At 40.1% G+C, this 18,744-nt stretch overlaps 1 protein-coding gene across 1 annotated transcript in view; it reads right to left on the reverse strand.

Annotated features, from left to right (window-relative positions):
• Positions 1–452: 452 nt before the first annotated feature.
• FBXO28 (F-box protein 28) overlaps positions 453–18,744 on the reverse strand; it is a 30,161-nt gene continuing 11,869 nt past the window's right edge. Inside the window, exons 2-5 of the mRNA XM_060246020.1 lie at positions 9,337–9,446; positions 6,998–7,136; positions 6,136–6,331; positions 453–2,601 (exon numbers count right to left, since the gene is read on the reverse strand). Coding sequence (XP_060102003.1) covers positions 2,207–2,601; positions 6,136–6,331; positions 6,998–7,136; positions 9,337–9,446 — 840 coding nt within the window. The 3' untranslated portion in view covers positions 453–2,206. The remainder of the gene's footprint in view (positions 2,602–6,135; positions 6,332–6,997; positions 7,137–9,336; positions 9,447–18,744) is intronic.

Genomic DNA, 18,744 nt, shown 5'->3' on the forward strand with positions numbered 1-18,744 from the left:
AGCACAGAGGAAATGAGAGTATCAAAGACAATTAAAACAAGATGTTTCCAACATAACAGGGACAGCACAAAACAAAACAAAACTGGAAGAACTCATTGGGTATTTTTAGAGATCTGAATATGTGAAGCAATTATACTTACATTGTAACTGTGATGATTTGATAAAACTGAATAATTAAAATAAGAAACATTCAAATGACTGATTTAACAACCGTTATATTATCCTTGAGACAATTCAATTACTCACTGCTAAGATACAATATCCTGCTCCCATTTAAAAGAAACACACACACACACACAGAGTAAGAAGCCTTAAGATAGCAAACAAGAATATAATTTTTAAAATTAAAACTTTTCAAACTAATGACATCAATTTGCAAATGTTTTGTTTTATGTAAAACTTACTCCAATCATTAATTAAATGACTGATTAAAAAGATGGGTTTTTAAAAAAAAACCCCAGAAAAGTCTAAATGAAAGCTCTGTATTTACCTTTGACTGAGAGGTGAGTTTTAAGCTACCATTTTAACTCATGGTACTTAGGACATTAATTCAACAGCAGCCTTTAGAGCCACCAGTCAAATTCAATTTCTGTCCCCAAGTCAGATTCAGGTGGGCAGCCATGTTTGTCTGAAGTATCAGAACAAAGTTTGAGTCCAGTGGCACCTTTAAGACCAACAAAGTTGTATTCAAGGTATATGCTTTTTGAATACTAAAGTTTATACCTTGAATAAAACTCTGTTGGTCTTAAAGGTGCCACTGGACTCAGACTTTATTTTGTTCCCAAGTTAATTTTACCAAAAAGCTTACGACAGCGCCAACAGCAGATTGAGAGAAAAATGTAACTGCTCAGCAACAGAACTACAATTATTTAGTAACACCAAATTAAAACAATGGACAGTAATAGTTGTCTAAGGTTTTTTTAAAAATATACAACTGGGGAAAATAAATCACTGTACATTACAATTTGGAGGCTGTTAAAGTGACAAATCCAGAGAAAGTACAGTGCAAGACATGCTTTTCCAGTTACAACTTCAAAGCAGGAGTGCAAAAGAAATTAAAGCTTTGTTGTCTGAAGTCAATTTACTTTTTAGGATTTAAGAAGCACTAGAATATAATTAAGTTTTACAGACAGTACTGTCCACATATCAGTGAGATCTCTTTCTCAACACAAGCTTTAAAAACTGGAAAGAACACAAGCCACTCCCCCCACAAACACGTAACAGTCTTTTGACTGCAAAACCAGCACCACTAGTGTATAACCAGAAACCTGCAGGAAAGAGAAAACACCTCTGAAATCTTGCTTTAGGTAAGAATACCTGTGATCTACAGGAAACAGTTGCAGCAAATGTCCCAGCTTCTATATGCTCCTGCTATAGTGTGTCAAAATGGCTTCACAAGAAATGAAAACTATGCTGAAGGCATGTCCAGAGACCTGGCTAAGGAGTAAAACAAAATAAATTCTACAAAAATTGGGAGAGGCAGATTTAATAGCAACTCCAGGCAAGTGCTTTAGCAAGCTGACTAGGCAATGCATGCACCTATCCATGCAAAGATAAAGTTATGGCTCCAGACACTTAGAAGTAGGGTATGCATTTGTGAAAATCAGACTGAAGTCAATTGCTTGCTAAATTTACAAAAATATAAATAGCCAATGCTGTAGCTTAAGAAGTCATATTTACTTGTTATGTAGACTCCCATGTATATAACCTATTTTTCAGACATTCTAAACAAGGTCACTTGCAATGAAAAAAAGTCAACCTTTTTTCAAAACAAGATTTTGAATAATGGATCTTTTCAAGAGAACATGACACCTGTTGTTTACCAATTTAAAATAAACCCAGGTTTAATTAGACTGGAAGATACTCCTGTATCAGAAGAGGCATAAACATACATTTCACTTTAATAATCACCTGCACAGAAAAGTTAACTTTTCAGAACATGATAGAACAGGTCTGGTTAGTACAAATCTATGGCAAATTATCACAATCCTTTACAGCAGGGCTCACTCAAACAGAAGGGGGGCAGGTGGTGGTGGTGGGGTGAAATGTCTTAGCAATAAGAGAAAATTGTTGTTCAAGTCTATGCTGTTGTGAAGAACCAGCAGGCTAAATGAGACCATGCTGTAAATGTCAGTATCTAGACCAGACAACCTGCTTGGGCTACTAAAGCAGTGCATTCTCCTGGGAGGTATCATTTATTCCACAGTTATTTGTTATTCCGAAGGCGTTTTGACTTCCTAAGTGAACCTATTGATTCAACAGCTTTCTTCCGCTTCCTAGGAGCTTCCTCACTTGGTGCAGACCCTGAGGAACTTCCTACTGCACTTTCCATAACCTCTCGCAGTTTGCGTTCAAGCTCAGCCAGTCGGGCGTTCTGCTCACCTATGATCTGTGTTTGCTCAAGCAGTTTCTGGTCTTGGTCTTGGAGCTGCTTCTGCTGCTCTTGCACTTTGGTGCGAAGCTCTGAAATTTCACGCCTTAGCACAGTCACACCTGCACCATTGGTTTTAATTTGCTGCTGGAGTTTGGTGACTTCCTGCCTTGATGGGTTTTGTTTGGAGAAGAGCTGCATTGTTGTTAAGGCTGCAGAAGGACCTGGAACTACAGGAAGAGAGTTATCAATTTTCCCCTTCCAATTTTGAAGTTTCTGAGCATCAGGGTTTGTAAAGTGAATGTGAACATGCATATCTACAGCTATTAGAATCAAAGAATCATAGAGTTGGAACATATCTCCAGAGTCATCTATTCCAACCCCCTGCACAATGCAGAAAATTCACAAATACGTTCCCCCCACACCCCCAGTGACACCTCCATGCACAGAAGATGGCAAAAACACCAGGAGAAGAATTGCTTCCTGACCCCAAAGTGGCAATCAGCATTTCCCTGGGCATGTAAGAAAGTGCTTATACTATTTTTACAGGTTCCGTAAGAAAATAATGTAAGAGCAGCCCCACTGATCCACCTAGTCCAGAATCATGTTTCAACAGCTGCCCTGATGCCCAGGCAGAAACAAACACCACAGTTCCATAATATTGCCTCCTAGCACTCATGTTCAGGGGCTTACTGCATCTGTATGTGGGATTGTCTTTAGTCATGCTAATGACCACTGATGGATAGTGTTGTGCACTTTGACAGTTCCAGTCTGAATGCATTTCAGGTACCTGAAGCAGTATTCAGGATTCTTGGAATACCAGTAACTGGGTCCCCTATATTTCCAGAAATACTTGGGAATATCTGGGGCTGGCTCCCAGGCCTATTTAACAGGTGCCTTGGACAATGGGAGGGAGGCAGCTCTCCCAGGCAATGGGATCAGATGGTAGAGAAAGCACTAGAACGGTCTGCACAATCATGATTATTCTCTTGCAGCCCCCCCCCCCCCCCATGGCTCTCTGAACATGGACAAAGAGGATAAAAAGCAGACCTGGCTGCAGCTTGAATCCATTTCAGGGCAAGATTTTGGGAGAGGTGTCCTGCACTACTGTGCTCTGTCTAGTCTGTCTGTCCCTTGGATTAATTCTGCTGTTTGCCTGTAAGTCCTTCTTATTCTGTGCCTGGATGCCTACAGGGTTTGCCCACAGTGGACTTATTTTTAACATACTATTTCTTCTGTCATTTTTGTTTTTTGTCTCTGGGGGCTATAGTTGGGGGGTGTTTTCTTTCTGGTTCTTAATAGAATTTTAACAACTTTGCATTTTCTGTTTTTAAAAGTTTTTTTTTTTCATTTTTAAAAGGTTTGTTGTTAGGGGTAGATTTTTCAAGTTGTTACAGTTTTAATGTTTACCTTTTGGCATTTTTCTGGTTTAACAGTCATTCTATAGTTCTTGTAAAGATCCTTCTGAGTTTTTGGGGTGTGTGTGCTCATTTTTGTTTTTGAAAACTGAACTACTGCAGTGGTTTGTGAAAAAAATTCTGATTAGGTTTTAAAAACAGTTATGTGAAAGTGTAGCACACTTCCATGAGGGAAGGCAGCCCAAGAGCCAGGCAGAAGTACAGCGCCGCCTCCTTCCCCTGCCCGAGAGTCGGGCAGAGAAAAGAGCCCACTTGGCCTCACTCCTGGGCTGCCTTCTCTGCCAGGGAACACAGCCTGAGAGCCAGGCAGAGGCCCAATACCACCTTTTCCCCCTGCCCAGGATTGAACGTACAAAAGAGATGGCGCCGTGGCAACCCCCTCCCCACCATTTAAATACCCCCCAATCAGTTGATCGGTGGGGGGTCTTTAAATGGAAGGGGGAGGTGGATCAGCTGCTTCTGCCACTTCTCCGCCTAGCGGGGAGGTGGCAGATGCAGCCCCACCTCCCCTCCCCTTTTAAAGACCCCCCCCATGGGATGGGGGGTGCAGATGGGGCAGCAAAAACCCCAGCGCTGCCCCTGGGTATTTTTAAAAAAAACCAAATAAATGTCAGCTTAAGGAACACAGTTCTGATTAAAGATATTACCACTTGCTGGAACTCCACCTGCCTCGTGCTTGAGTGTTTGGTGAAGCAGAAGAGTGCCCTGGACAAGGTGGACTTGAAGCAAGACACTGTTCAGGGGGTGAGACCATTTAGCAACAATGAGTGGCTCACTCTCTCCCAGACAGTGGAGGACCTTATGCTCTTGTCTGACTTGGCAAACACAGGTCTCATCATTCTCTTGACCTGAATACTTCAGGCTGCCTCTCTGGTTCCAGGCACAGAATGTGCAGATGATATTCCAGCAGTGTCTGGTGCTGGTGTAGAGGTTGCAAGAGAACACTGCATCCTGCATGGAACCTCTCACCAAGCAGAAGATGTGCATATGGGCAATATGTGAGACCAGCACATCAAGAGCTGCCTCACCAACTCATTCACTGCAGAAATGAGTGCACATCACTAGGTGTGACATTTGGAGGCCAGGAGAAGAACACAGCCTCCAGGAGAGAAGAGGAAAAGGGGGAAACAGCTCTACTGCTTCTCTCACAGCCTCTCCTTCTGGGCAAGGTCCCCACACAGCCGCTCTCAGGATGGCCATCATGATAGAGGCCACTGGGGAAGCAGCTGGTACCAGTGGGAATGTGAGGCATACAAGCCAGGCTCCAGTGGATGCGATGGTGAGGAACTACCTATGGGAGTTCTTTGAGTCATGAGCCACCAATCTTCTGAGCTACTGCACCAGGAAAGATGGCCTGGCAGGACCTCTCTTGTAGCTCAGAGGCTCCTCTTGTGCCCTTCCAATGAGCATTCAGAATGAGTGTTTTTTCTCCAGATGGTTGACACTGTCAGCCCACACTCCTCATGTCTGCTCTCCTGGAGGGCTGAACAATTTGGTCTTCCTGAAGGTCAATTTGCTGCTGTTCAGTTCCCCAGCTGTGAACTTTGACAGTGACTGAAGTGAGCATGTGCTTGTGCCTTCATCCTCAGTCTGTGCTAGGGAGATGGGGGGAAATGCTCTTTCTGAAACTTCCTTCCTTCCGCTCTCAAACATCTGACACACATGTCTTGCGGCTCTTAAACATCTGATGTTTATTCTATGTGGCTCTTATGTTAAGCAAGTTGAGCTACCCCTGCTCTAGCTAAATACCTGAAACAGAGGAGGAACAAACTCTTAGTCCAGATCTCATTTAACTCATTTAATAATCCAAATAAGAACTAGAAAAGACAGCTTCTTCTGGTCCTAATTTATCACAGCTCCTCCTCCCCCAGACATTAAGCTGTTAGTGACTGTCCCTTTTGCCACCTGAAGTATCCTGGAATGAGAGATGAATACAGGGTCAGAGTCAGAGGTTATGACCCAGGCTACGTAAGAGTTGGAAGAGATGAAAATATATTTCTCCCTACTCACATACTTGGGGCTGAATTAGTAGCTTCCTGTTCACTAAGGCCCCTGTTCCCTAAGAGGTCGGAACTATAATGCTATAATGCAGCAGCCCTATCCTGGAAAGGACCAGGGCTAGTTGGAAAAAAATGTGCACCTAGCTCTGGATCTGAGCAGCCTTCTCAGTGCAACTTTCTGTATATTCCATATATTCCCTGTGATTATTTTCTGGTCTCCAAACTGTGGAAAGCTATTTTAAAACACTCTGTTTCAAGAGAAGGCAAGAAGTCACAAGAACGTAGAATGCAACAGCTTTCCATCAGCAACACAGACAGACAGCTCAAAGGCAACTGGAAAACGTACCTGGTGCTGCTGCTATAAGACGTCCTGATACATCTGATCCTGGCAACTTTCTTTTTAAGATTGGAACAATCTTCTCATCAAAATATTCCATTGCCATAGATGAAATGTCCCTTAACTCCTGAAGGACTTCATGGGCTCTCTGAGGAGCTTTGGTAGAGTTTACATACCTTAACACACGATAAATTTCATCAATTACCTGAAACACAGGGTAAAAAAATGAGACATGGCTATTGGGAAGATCGAAGAGGGGCAATAAGCAACACTGATATTTTAAATATTTTTAGTTAGTGATTTGAAATAACTAGGGAAAATTTTTAAGAGCCATTTATTGCTTTTTTTATTTGTTGGTATAGCAAATCTGAAGACTGGCAACTGGACAGCTTTAAGAAGCTAGCCCAGGTTAGCCCAATCTCAGAAGCTAAGCAGGGTTGGCCCTGGCTAGTATTTGGATGGGCATCCTCCAAGGGATGCCAGGGGCGTGACAGAGGAAGGCAATGGCAAACCACCTATGAAATATCTCTTACCTTAAAAACAAGACTAGCTCACCACCTAGTGGTGTATAACACTAAAAGAGCTAGAACTACTGGCTGCCAGACAATCTTAGGATCTCCTGATTATCTACAGACACTGTCATATGATGATCATTATTAGGATCAAGAAGCATTTTATAAATGTCTTCAGTGGCATAAGACCAGTCTTAACAGAAAGTCAATTTATGATTAAGAAAGGAGCAGCAGTATTTTATATGCGAACATTCAGATAACATCTGAAAGAGGTGCCCACAGAATTGCTCCTAGCACTAAGAATGTAAGATGTTAATTTTATTCCACCACACTTTGCTATATTAAACTTTGTACTTTACCTTCCCAGGTATAAAGCAGCAGAGGTTAGAATCCACATACTTCATGAATGTCATATTTAGCAATGACAGTCTTGTTTCTACAGCAGCAAGAATATCTGCATGGCGAGCTAGTGAATGATTTCTCCTTTCTGATTCTCGTCTAAAAACAAGTGATAGAAAAACAATTACGCTACTAGAAAAAGAGAATCTTCCACTCTTACAGAGCCAGGATTATCTGGGGTTCAAACATCTGCACATACTGGCTTCAGCACTGATGCTTGTTATAAAAACTAAAGCAAAGCCACCGAAACCATTTCATTTTTATACAAAAATGCAGCTTTTAACTGCTAGAATTGAATTTGCAATGACCTAAGTTTGAAATCGCTCCCGAATATGCTCCTAAAAGGGGTAGACTATTCTAAGAAGTCTACCTAAGAAGATTCTACATTTTAAAAAAACCCCAAAATTTACTTATGAAATTCCTAACACAAAGGCATAGCTCAGAAACAACATCATGGTTCGGCACTGCATTACATGAATGGGACATATACTTGTGTGCTCCTTTACTTCTGATAATGCAATCTTATGATTTGCAAGCCTGGTTTAGAGAGAGAGCACAAGCCATAGTTTCAGAATTTAATCAAACTCCAGATAGCCCTTAAGTTGAAATAGACTCTAATTGTGCAAGAAGAGGAGATGCACATGGAGTACTCATTCGCATAGTCTGCTGTTATGTCTGAACTAAAGCTATACCAGGAAAGCTGTGTTCTACTGGAGGGGTGTTTGTATCACTTCAGCAGAACACAGCCTTCCTGGTGTAGCATAGACTATATGGACTGTATACCACTATATTGTAGACTTAGTGGGAAATCAAACATTTTCATATATGGAAGGTTATACCTTCTGAAACTAATGTATCTCAATGTGTCTAGAAAACACTCCAACTACTGTGTCAATGTTAACGTATTTGTTGACCTCTGGGATGGGGAAACTGACAAGACAGTTGACACTATTGCTCCTAAAAGTCCCCTCCCACATGCAAGATTCCTCTCAGCTCTTCTAAGAGGGCTTGGTGCAATGATAGAAGTTAGAGCAGCTAGAGAGTTTGTGGAGAAAGACCTGTGATGAATGAAGCCAAGCAACTCAGGCTGGAATTCATTTTAGGGAATATTTGTGGCAGTGATGGCAGCACAGAAATCTCCACCCCCCACCACTAGAACTGTGCCCTTTCGGTGCCAGCCAGGGCAGCTTTAAGTGGTATGGGGCCTTTTTTATTCTGAATCTCTAGAGGCCATGGAACCTATGGCGGCCTGCAGTGACTAACTATGCAAAGCATTCTGTTGATAAAACTGCCCTTTTCTGTTCCAGTTTGTTCTTCACATTGAACTACAAGAATCAGTCCAGGACATTCCCCCTTGGCTCTTCCTCATCATGTTTGTATGAATACTTCTCAGTGTGTACAGGCTGATGGTTGATCGGCTGCTCTGACATTATATCATGCTGTTTTATTATTGTTTGCCAGCCTGAGTGAACCATTTCTATAGGAAAGATGGGCCATTTTTTTATGTGTGGAAAAAATTATTTTTAAATACTGTAAGTAACTAAATAACCTCTTCATGCTATGCAGGGAATTCAGAATCCAGGGTATAGAATGACTTCTGCATTACATTCTGGAACTGGAATCCAGAATGCTATGAACATAGACTTTTCAATATCTCCCATCAAACAGCAGTTGCGCCTGAACTTCCCAAAGGTCTGTGGACTCTCTGGAACAACTTCCTAAAAGACAAGGGGCCACTGCTACAATCTATGCCTCCTTCACACATTCTTCCTTAGATTTCCTACAGAGACTTATGAAAAATATGTTGAATTTCATCATATACCCTATTAAAAGAGAGTAGAAGATTCTGGATTCTTCTGCAATCTACATGTAGTCTCACTCTCTATGTATACAAGCACTGTTCTATTTTTTTATGCTGTGCATCTTCGCCACCAGTAAACAATCTTTACATGCATAAAATATACATAATGCAGTTTATGACCACAAGCACATCCATCACTGAAACGCTTCCTTTTAAGGCAAACTGGGAATTAAAAAACAGGCACAAGCAAATGACCTTCCTTCCCCACCCACAAAATTATTCTAGGTGTAGAGATGTACAGCAATAATAGTGGAGATGACTTGTGGATATATTGCATGGCCACACCTGATTAGGAACATACTTCATCACTGCCATGAATCCTTCTTGCAGAAGACAATGGAGACCCTTTAAAGCTCTCTCCTTCAAATACTTTTTCATAAGCCATGGCAAACAGCTTTTCTTTTTGTAAACTGTATAAACAGAGGGTTGGGTGCATACCTTGGAAGCTGTGCTTTGACTTGTTTCTGGCACAAGTTGTGGTATCTTTCCACTTTCAGAAATCCCTGATTCAGCATTCTCTGGCAGACTAAGTCCATTCGCTTACATACCTACAAGGAAAATATAAAACACAAAAAACTTCAAATGTCTCCTTAAATCATTAATAAGCCAAGAGAACTTTTATGACTAACCAGCTAATGTTAAGCACTGCTTTTCCTTTGTACTGTGGCACAATTCCAGTGGAGGCCGAATACAAGCACAGAGAGAAGCACACCAGCCTTTGGCTTTCCAAGTCTCTGCTTCCATCTTCTTTTGTTTTAAATTTTTTATTAAGTTTCAGTATAAAGGGAAAGGAATGATGCGGGGATACAGAAGCAAAAAAGGGAAAGAGTTGGGGAAAGAACAAAACATAAAAAAGTAAAAGTAAATATAGCTGTTACATTTCTACTTTCCAAACCTGATACTAAATTCTTTCTACCTGCAAGTTATAAATTTTAACCCAATACAACCATTACACTATACAGTCTTATTATTTTATTATATATTTTTTCCTATTCTATTGCTTATGATATAAATCTAAGCTATTCATCTTTAATACAAACAAACAAGAAAAGCAAAGAAACCCACCACAAAATAAAGCCCACTGGTTAATTTTAACCATGTTAGGGATAAGCACTAAGTTTAACAATATTGACAACAGTCATAAGCAGAGAAGATGAATGTAATTTTTTATCCTTAATACTACCTTAACTGCTTCCAACAGAGAAAAAAATGAAAAAATAACAGAAGACCAAAAGAAAACCTAGCAGACAATACTTTATCTATTTCAATATCAACAGGTTCTATTGCTAAAAAAAAGGAAAAGGAAAAAAGAAAAGAACCAGGAGATCTTTAAAATTTTCAAATACCTGTGTTGTCTACCTTATAAATTGACCCAAATTAATTGTCTAAGCTGAATGTTTAAGATTCATTTAAACTTTTTAGAGACTATATCTCCTATTTTCATATTACTCTAAGAAGCACAAGTTTAATAAACAGTGACAGCCTCATTTCCCATACTTATTATTTTTACCTAAGTAAGAAATCATAGTCTCTATAACCCACTCTCTATTAAATTGCTCTATTTAACTTTATATTAAAAAAGTAGGATCCCTAGATGAAAACGGCCCCCTCTCTCACACTTATTTATTTTTGCCTTTGGAAAAAATCATACACCTCCATAACCCACTCTTTATTAAATTGCTCTATTTAGCTTTGAAAATATACGATCCATGGATAAAAATAACAAACAGAAGAGAAGCATTCAGATTTTAAAAGTCTCATTTGCCATTTCAAAGTTGCACGCCTCTAGAAGTCGCGCTTGTCATTTCAAAGCTGCACACCAGTTTCCTTTTATTAATTCCATGCTGACCAGTTATGAGAAAGAGCAACAGTTTATAATCCCTTCTTTCTGAAAGCTTTCCAAGCCTTGATCTTCTTAAAGTAGTCTGCCTTTTCTCCCTTTTGCACATAGATCCATTTTACTGAAAGCGATGAGATCTCCACGCTGTCGCTTCCTGCTGCAAAAGCTTTAATCAGGCTTGATTTCCATCTCCTTTTTGTAACTGCGCACAATGTCTCCATTTTGATTTCTTTCGATTCCTTTCCCACCGGATCTTTATCCATCTCTCTCATCTCTGTAGACATCACTGGGATCCCTTCACCACTCAGCTCATGTAAATTCTGTTTCGCTGTGTTTTAAAATAAAGGTTTCCACCTTGTCTTGTATCAACTCTGTCAGCAGACCGATTTCTTGCTTAAGGAGGATATGGCAACCATAATATCTTTTTTATCAAACGCTTCAAGTTGATTCGCCATCTTCTCCACAGTATAACTCAGTCTGATAATCAAAGTTAAAAAGCAACTCAAAGTCTCAGATAGTCTCTCTTTCTAAATCTCTTCCAGCCTTGTGCTTTTCTCTTACAGTCTGGTTGTAATAATTTCAGTCCCAATCAGGTAGCAAAAGCATTTCTCTTAAAGATATATCTGACTTTTATTCAGACGGTATTGAAATAAAATAATGCTCTCATTATAGCTTGTTTAACTGTAAGTCAAATTCATTCGAATATCCATGTTCAGTCCAATTTAAATTACTGAGAGTTAAGTTTGTTCTTTGTCTTTTTGAAGCCTCCCTTGGATTAAAAAAAGGGGGAATATCCTCCCCTTTTTTTGAACAGTCCCAATTGGCATTATAACAAAAGATCCATTAATCGGTAGTAGTAAAAAGAAAGACTTACTTGCATGATAGCATTTCAATGATTAAGGTAGAAATATGATGTGATAGAAGCTTATTAAAAGAAGAAATCAGTTGGGCATTCATCTCTTACTGCCATCATGGCGGCTGCAATGGCAGAGCATCGGGGCAGACAGGAGGAACAGGGACCAGCCACTACTGTTTCCCTGGCTCCTGTAAAGCCCCTTGCTGTCAGAAGACCCCACCAGGGTCTCCCTCGAGAAGCCACAGCTATGGCACCCCTCCTACTGCCCAGTTTGGGGGGCCACTGAGAGCAAGCTCCACGAACCCCACCAAGCTCAAGATGCCATCTTCATCTCATTCGATGTCTTTAGGAACAGTTCACTGAAGTTCAAAGTACAGTCTCAAGTGACATCCCTATTCGCCTCTTGACAAAATCTCTCAAAGAACCAGAACTTCCGATATACACAGCATACGGAAAGATCTTTTAAAATTATGACCACAATCATCATTTTAAAACACACATAAAAACAAAATTTATATAGCTCCTTTAATAAATTTCTCATTTGTCTTTATTCCAGTAAAGTAAATACGTCAATACACAGAAGTTCCTTGTATACTCTTCTCACATCTGATGTTTTTGAAGTTTTAGAAGCCTAAAAGAACCAAACTAAGTATTTTTGCATGCAGTGCATATTTTAAAATGTCTGTGCACGCTTGTTCCAAACTCAGAGATCTGATCAGCAGATTATCCAGGCAAGGAAGAACATGGATTCCCTGATGACAGAGAAGTGCAACCAATGCTACCAATACTTCATAGGATCATAGAGTTGGAATGGGCTACAGGGTCATCTACTCCAACCCCCTGCCCAATGCAGGAACTTCACAGATACTTCCCACACACATATACATCCCCAGTGACCCCTACTCCATGCCCCCAAAATAGCAAAAACTTCCAGGATCCCTTGCCAAACTGGCCTGGAGAAAAACTGCTGACTGACCCTTAAAGTGGCAATCAGCATTTCCCTGGGCATGAAAGAAAGGGCCACGAGAACCAAGCACCGATGCAACTTTTCCTGCCCTCCTCATGATCTACCTAATTTACAGAATCAGCATTGCTGTGAGATGGCCATCTAGCCTCTGTTTAAAAACCTCCAAAGAAGGAAAGCCCACCACCTCCTGAGGAAGCCTGCTCCACTGAGGAACTGCTCTTTCAGGAAGTTCTTCCTAATGTTTAGCTGAAAACGCTTTTGATTTAATTTCAATCCGACTTTCTGGGGCAACAGAAAACAACTCCATACCACCCTCTATATGACAGCCCTTTGAAGATGGTGATAATTCCACCTCTCAATCGTCTCCTTTTCAGGCTAAACATACCCAGCTCCTTCAACCTCATCTCCCTTTCCTTTGCTGATTCTTCAGACATTTCTAAAAAAAACCCCTCTGAATTCAGTTTTCTCCAAAAATAACACCAGCACAGTTGAAAATGAGAACTGTGACAGACTATTGACCTTGGCTTCTTTTTCAGAAGTAACTTCACCACTACATGTTCCTAGAAGCATCCTGTCTACCAGGAAGAAGGATCATCATCAAGAGCCCCTACAACATAAATGGAGAATGAAGTGGAAACTTTGATTTATAAGTTGTCAGTCAGGACTCCTACTAAGCATAAAAAAATGTTTTTAACAGAGGTTTCTCCTTGTAGTAACTGCCTAGTATGATCCCATTGACATTAGGGATCATTGACATTAGATAAACTTATTAGGACACTTAAAAAGAAAACACAACAAGGTGGTTCTGCCTCTATTCGTTTCCCTTCCACATCTCACTTCATGCCCTCAGGTCCAATTCCACTCTCCATATAGGCCTTTGAAAATAAACTGATGCAAGACCTGGAGAAACTGGAAAAGAATATTAAGCCCGATTGGTCCAATGGAGCTGTAGTGAAAAAGTAGTTTTAAGGAATCTACCTGAAGACCACAATCTCATTATTAAGTAAGTGGACATGGGAGGTGCAATTGTTATTTGATGCAATTATGAATTGGAAGTACTGAAACAATTAAGTAAACAATGCTCCATGTAGTTTATTTAATGTATTTATTTTCTTTAATTTATATGCCACTCTCCCTGCAAGGTGGGCTCAGGGTGGCTTATGTCAAGATAAACACAAATAATAGATAAAAACAGTAACTGGATTTAAAATCCACACAGCTAAGATCAAGTTCTACAGAAAACAAAGTTACCATTCTGATGACACACCAATAGAAGCCTTCTGGGCAGTGTTGTGGGAGTGTCAGTGGAGCTGACAGTAGGGGAGGTCAGAGATGGGTATTTGGACATCCAATTGCCTCAGCTGAGAGCCCAGTTGAACAATTCCATCTTACAGGCCCTGTGGAATTGCAATAGATTCCACAGAACCCTGATCTCAGGTGGCAGCTTGTTCCACCAGGCTGGGGCCAGGGCTGAGAAGGCCTTGGCCCTACTTGAGGCCAATCAGATATTGTTTGGGCCAACAATAACCAGAAGATGTTGATCTCTTGATCACAATGCTATAGTATAGGGGCACATATGGGAAGAGACAGTCCCTGAGATATGCAGATTCCTGGCCACATAGGGCTTTAAATATTAAAACCTAGAACTGGATCCAGAACTCTATAGGAAGCCAGTGCAGTTGGTGGAGCACTGGCTGAATGCAGTTCAGCTCAAGTGTCACTGTCAGCACACGTGCTGCTGCATTCTGCACCAACTACAGTTTCTAGATCAAGTTCAAGGGCAATCCCATGTAGAGGAAGTTACAATCAACAAGTCTGGAAGTGACCACTGTTTGGATTGCTGCAGTGAAGTCCTGGAGAGATAGGGGACCAGCTGCTTGACCAGCTGAAGATGATAAAAGGCCAATCTCGCAACCAAGGTAACCTGGGTCTCCACAGACAGGGAGTGATCCAGGATAACCCCCAGGCTCTTCACCTTCACTGCCTGATCCTGTTAAGTCCATTCAGGACAAGATAAAACTTTTGTCGGAAGACAAAATTATGGATTATATTTCACCTCATGAGAAAATAATTTATAATCTGGACCCTAGAGCACCAATATTTAATATATTGCCCAAGATTCATAAACATGTATTTTATCCCCTTGGGAGACCTATTATGTCAGGCAATCTCTTCTCTAGAACTCATTTCTAAGTATGTGGGTTTTCTCCTTAGACCCTTAATACAATCTTATATAAGAGATACAATGGATTTTATAAGTAAATTGGAGAAAATATCTCAGGTTGATGAAGTGACCCTGCTAGCTACATTTGATGTTGTCTCCCTATACATGAATACTCCGCAAGAAGGAGCGATAAGATAGACAGACAGACAATACATTGTACAAGAGACATGATGACTCCCCTCCCTCCTTTTGGTAGCACTCTCTGCAATCATTCTTAAGAAAAACTATTTCATGTTTAATGGAAAATTCTACAAGCAAATAAAAGGGATAGTTATGGGATCTTCCATGACATCTGAGATGGCAAACATATATGGGTTCTTTTGAAGAAAAAAGTTATACACACATCAAATAACCTTCATACTAATTACATCAAAGTGTGGTGGTGTTATATAGATGAAATCTTTCTGCTATGGATGGAAGCCATGAGTAAATGCAGGTGTTCTATGAATGGCTTAATGTACAGGATAAGAATTTACAGTTTGAACTGCATGTAAGCTAGAAAGAAATTAACTTTTTGGATATTATGGCTTTAAGGAAGGCAGTGCATTGTGAACTATACTGTAGAGAAAAATACTGATATGAACTCTTGCCTAAATTTTAGAAGTGTTACATTAAAACAATTTAGGTATTTATATTTTTAAAAATTGCTATTCAGTCAGTTCCTGAGAATTAGGAGGAACTGAAGTAACATTTAGAATTCCAATAGAGAAGCTCTTACTTTGAAGCACAATCTGGCAATGAAACGGTATTCTAAGAGGACACTGCAAACTGTGTTATCTCGAGGCCACAACATTGGTAGCATCTCCTTGAATTCAAAATGTGCTGCATCTCCAACTTCATGAGCTGTGAGAAGATCCTTGGCTACATCAATGGACAAGCTAACCAAATGATGATGGCTCACTGAATTCAGCCAACTGTTTGTAATCGGGCCAACTAAAGCCTGGACATTTATCTAATTTTTAAAATTCTAGTCAGATGGAAATCTGGATGTGTCACTGTTACATTAACCAATCATTCCTCTCGACGTCTTCAGAAACGTGCATCTGTATTCCAATGTTAGAAAGTACCAGGGCTTTTTAAAAAACAGGAACGCCCAGGAACGCGGTTTTGGCTGGCTTGGCTTCAGGGGTGTGTGGTCTAATATGCAAAATACAAAATAAAAACCCAAAAAGCTCTGTGTTCTATCAGGGGGGGTGGCCTAATATGCAAATGAGTTCCTGCTGGGCTTTTTCTACAAAAAAAGCCCGGGATAGTACTACTTACTGAAAATTCTGGGACTGCAGCTAAATTCTCCTGATATCTGAATATCTTTTTCTTCACTGTTTCTTGTGTTGTCTGTTCTACAGGATTTTGCACAAATGGGTTGCTAGATCCTAACTGTACTGAAAACCCACCTTGCATGAAATACTCAAGTATGTCTGGATGTTCAAGGAAAAGATATGGAAGACAGCAGGCATTATTCAGTCTGTCACAGGTAAAGGGCAATGAGATTATTGTCAAATGATGCTTCTAATCACCTTCTCATGGTGCTCTTATATTAAGCCCAGAAGAATTTCTACCATGTCTCAATAGGATATGCAGAACACTAACTGATTTTCACTTCCATATCTGAGGAAATGATGGTAGTCTTCAAGGAGCTCCATAACCCTAAATATGACCCAAAATTTCTTTCAGTAAAACTGTGTACAGATCTTGACAAAGATTGCTTAAGCTGTTCACCATTTCATCCAAATACCCAATGTCTTCTCCAAGAATGTCTTTCAATCATGATTGGAAAACTTCATCATGCTAGCTGCATGAGTGCTTCATAAACTAATTTGTGAAGTCTGATTGTACCATTATATGGCCACATATTATCCCAGTTACTGAGCCTTCTGCAATCATGCCTGTCTCAATGCACAAATCCCACAGCAACTGCTTACTGATGGCCAAAAAAGTGAATATAGTGTGATACACACCCTTTCTATGCTTAAAGTGCCTGATCAAACACACTATCTGGGACAACTGCAGAGACTGCATGATGTCAATAGATTGGTTTAGGACCTCATAAACAGTTGATATTTCAGTTGCAGAAGAATTTATTGTGGGCAGTACCCAATATGTCTTGCACAGCTCTGACATCACAAAGGATGTTGTATGTTGACTGGATTTCATGGTTTCACATGCAGGCCAGAAGTCATATGAGAATCTTTTGCAAAGCATGGCAGAACAATGTCTTGGTGTCTGTCTATTGGTGGACTCTCCCTTTTGCAGCACTGTAAGACTCCTGAGAGTCCCTTGGACTGCAAGAAGACCAAATTAGTCCGTCCTAAGGGAAATCAACCCTGACTGTTCCCTGGAAGGTCAGATGCTGAAGCTCAAATACTTTGGCCACCAAATGAGAAGGGAGCACTCGCAGGAGAAGACCCTGATGCTGGGAAAGACAGAAGGCAAAAGAAGGGGATGGCAAAAGATGAGATGGCTGGACAGCGTTACTGATGTAACTAACATAAATTTAAGCGGACCTTGGAGGATGATGGAAGACAGGAGGGCCTGGCGTGACTTGGTCTATGGGGTCACAAAGAGTCGGACTCGACTGTATGACTGAACAACAACAAAAAACACTGGTAACATAAGTGACTAGCTAGAAACTTTTCTGTCCTTGGTTTTCACCAAACAAGGAATTGAGTTGGACAAATGAGGAACAATTATATCTGGCTGGATGTGACCCTGTGTGATGTTCCCTTACCACTAAGTGTGTCTTCTAACATGTATAGGAGTATATTGGGGGGCGGTCTTTATCTTGCCACAGATAACAGCATATATCAGGTCCTCACCAAAGGAGGAGACAAACTGACAGACATTTGTAGGGATATTACCCATCTTCTGTGTTCTAGCGAGTACAGCCTATAAGAATGTTGTAATGGATATTATTACATATTATAATATTACATATGGTCCCATAGAGAATAACATCCATGAAATGATAATGCAAGATTTGTAAATAAAAACATATGCATACTGAACAGTTGCTGAACTCACATAATTAAAAGATCTTTCTTTGCAGTAATACAAAGTTAGCTATCATCCAGATATAGGGGATAAAAATCACATAAAACATGGATCTATTCTCATGTCCCTACCTGTGGCATATGAAAATGAATTGTCTTCATACAATAGTTCATTGCAAAGGTGCAAAAAAGAAGAAGCTACAACTGTCTATCTAAGGTACTTGAGATTACTGTGTTAGGTAACACACCATAAGCTGTAAACTTTATAAAATGTTTGTCTTTTCTTTGATTTTTACCTTATATCACAAAAATTGTGCTGGATAGGGGCATTACTAATGTTAGGTCTTTGTAGGGGGGTTATGATTTAAAATTTGAAATTGGTCATGTGGATCACAAGTTATAGCTCAAATAGAAACAACTGACTTCAGTCATTTAGATGACACTGTAAAAAGCTTAAGCTAAGAATAGGTTATCACATTAAAGCATAATAAACCAACATACACCTTTCAGAAAAACATAGAAATTCTGCCACCTTATTGGATACCAGTTTCTGGTCTGGCCTGTGCATTAAAACTGGGAGACAGTTGTGGAAGATATGATAGCAAGTTGGGGCTTGCCCCTGCATAAACACCAAAATTACATGCTGTTCACTAATGATTTATTAATTATATTTATAATATATAATATTTATAGTGGTCTTTCTGTAGCTGACATGCCAGCCCATCTGCACAGTAACATTGTACCTATTGATGTGTATTTCTATTACACCTTTGCACCATACTCTGAACAGCACATTTCTAGGATGTTTTCTCTCACCAGTGAAAATAAATCTAGTCTCCTGAAACAAGAAGCAGCAGGCTTTCCAGTATCAAAAACCCAACTTGATAGTTCTGAAACCAGTTACACTGTCTATATGATGCCCTAAAATTTATGAAGTAAAAAACCCCCTTTAGATCTTAATATACCAAG

This window comes from Heteronotia binoei, chromosome 1, assembly GCF_032191835.1.
Source record: "Heteronotia binoei isolate CCM8104 ecotype False Entrance Well chromosome 1, APGP_CSIRO_Hbin_v1, whole genome shotgun sequence".
Classification (NCBI taxonomy): domain Eukaryota; kingdom Metazoa; phylum Chordata; class Lepidosauria; order Squamata; family Gekkonidae; genus Heteronotia; species Heteronotia binoei.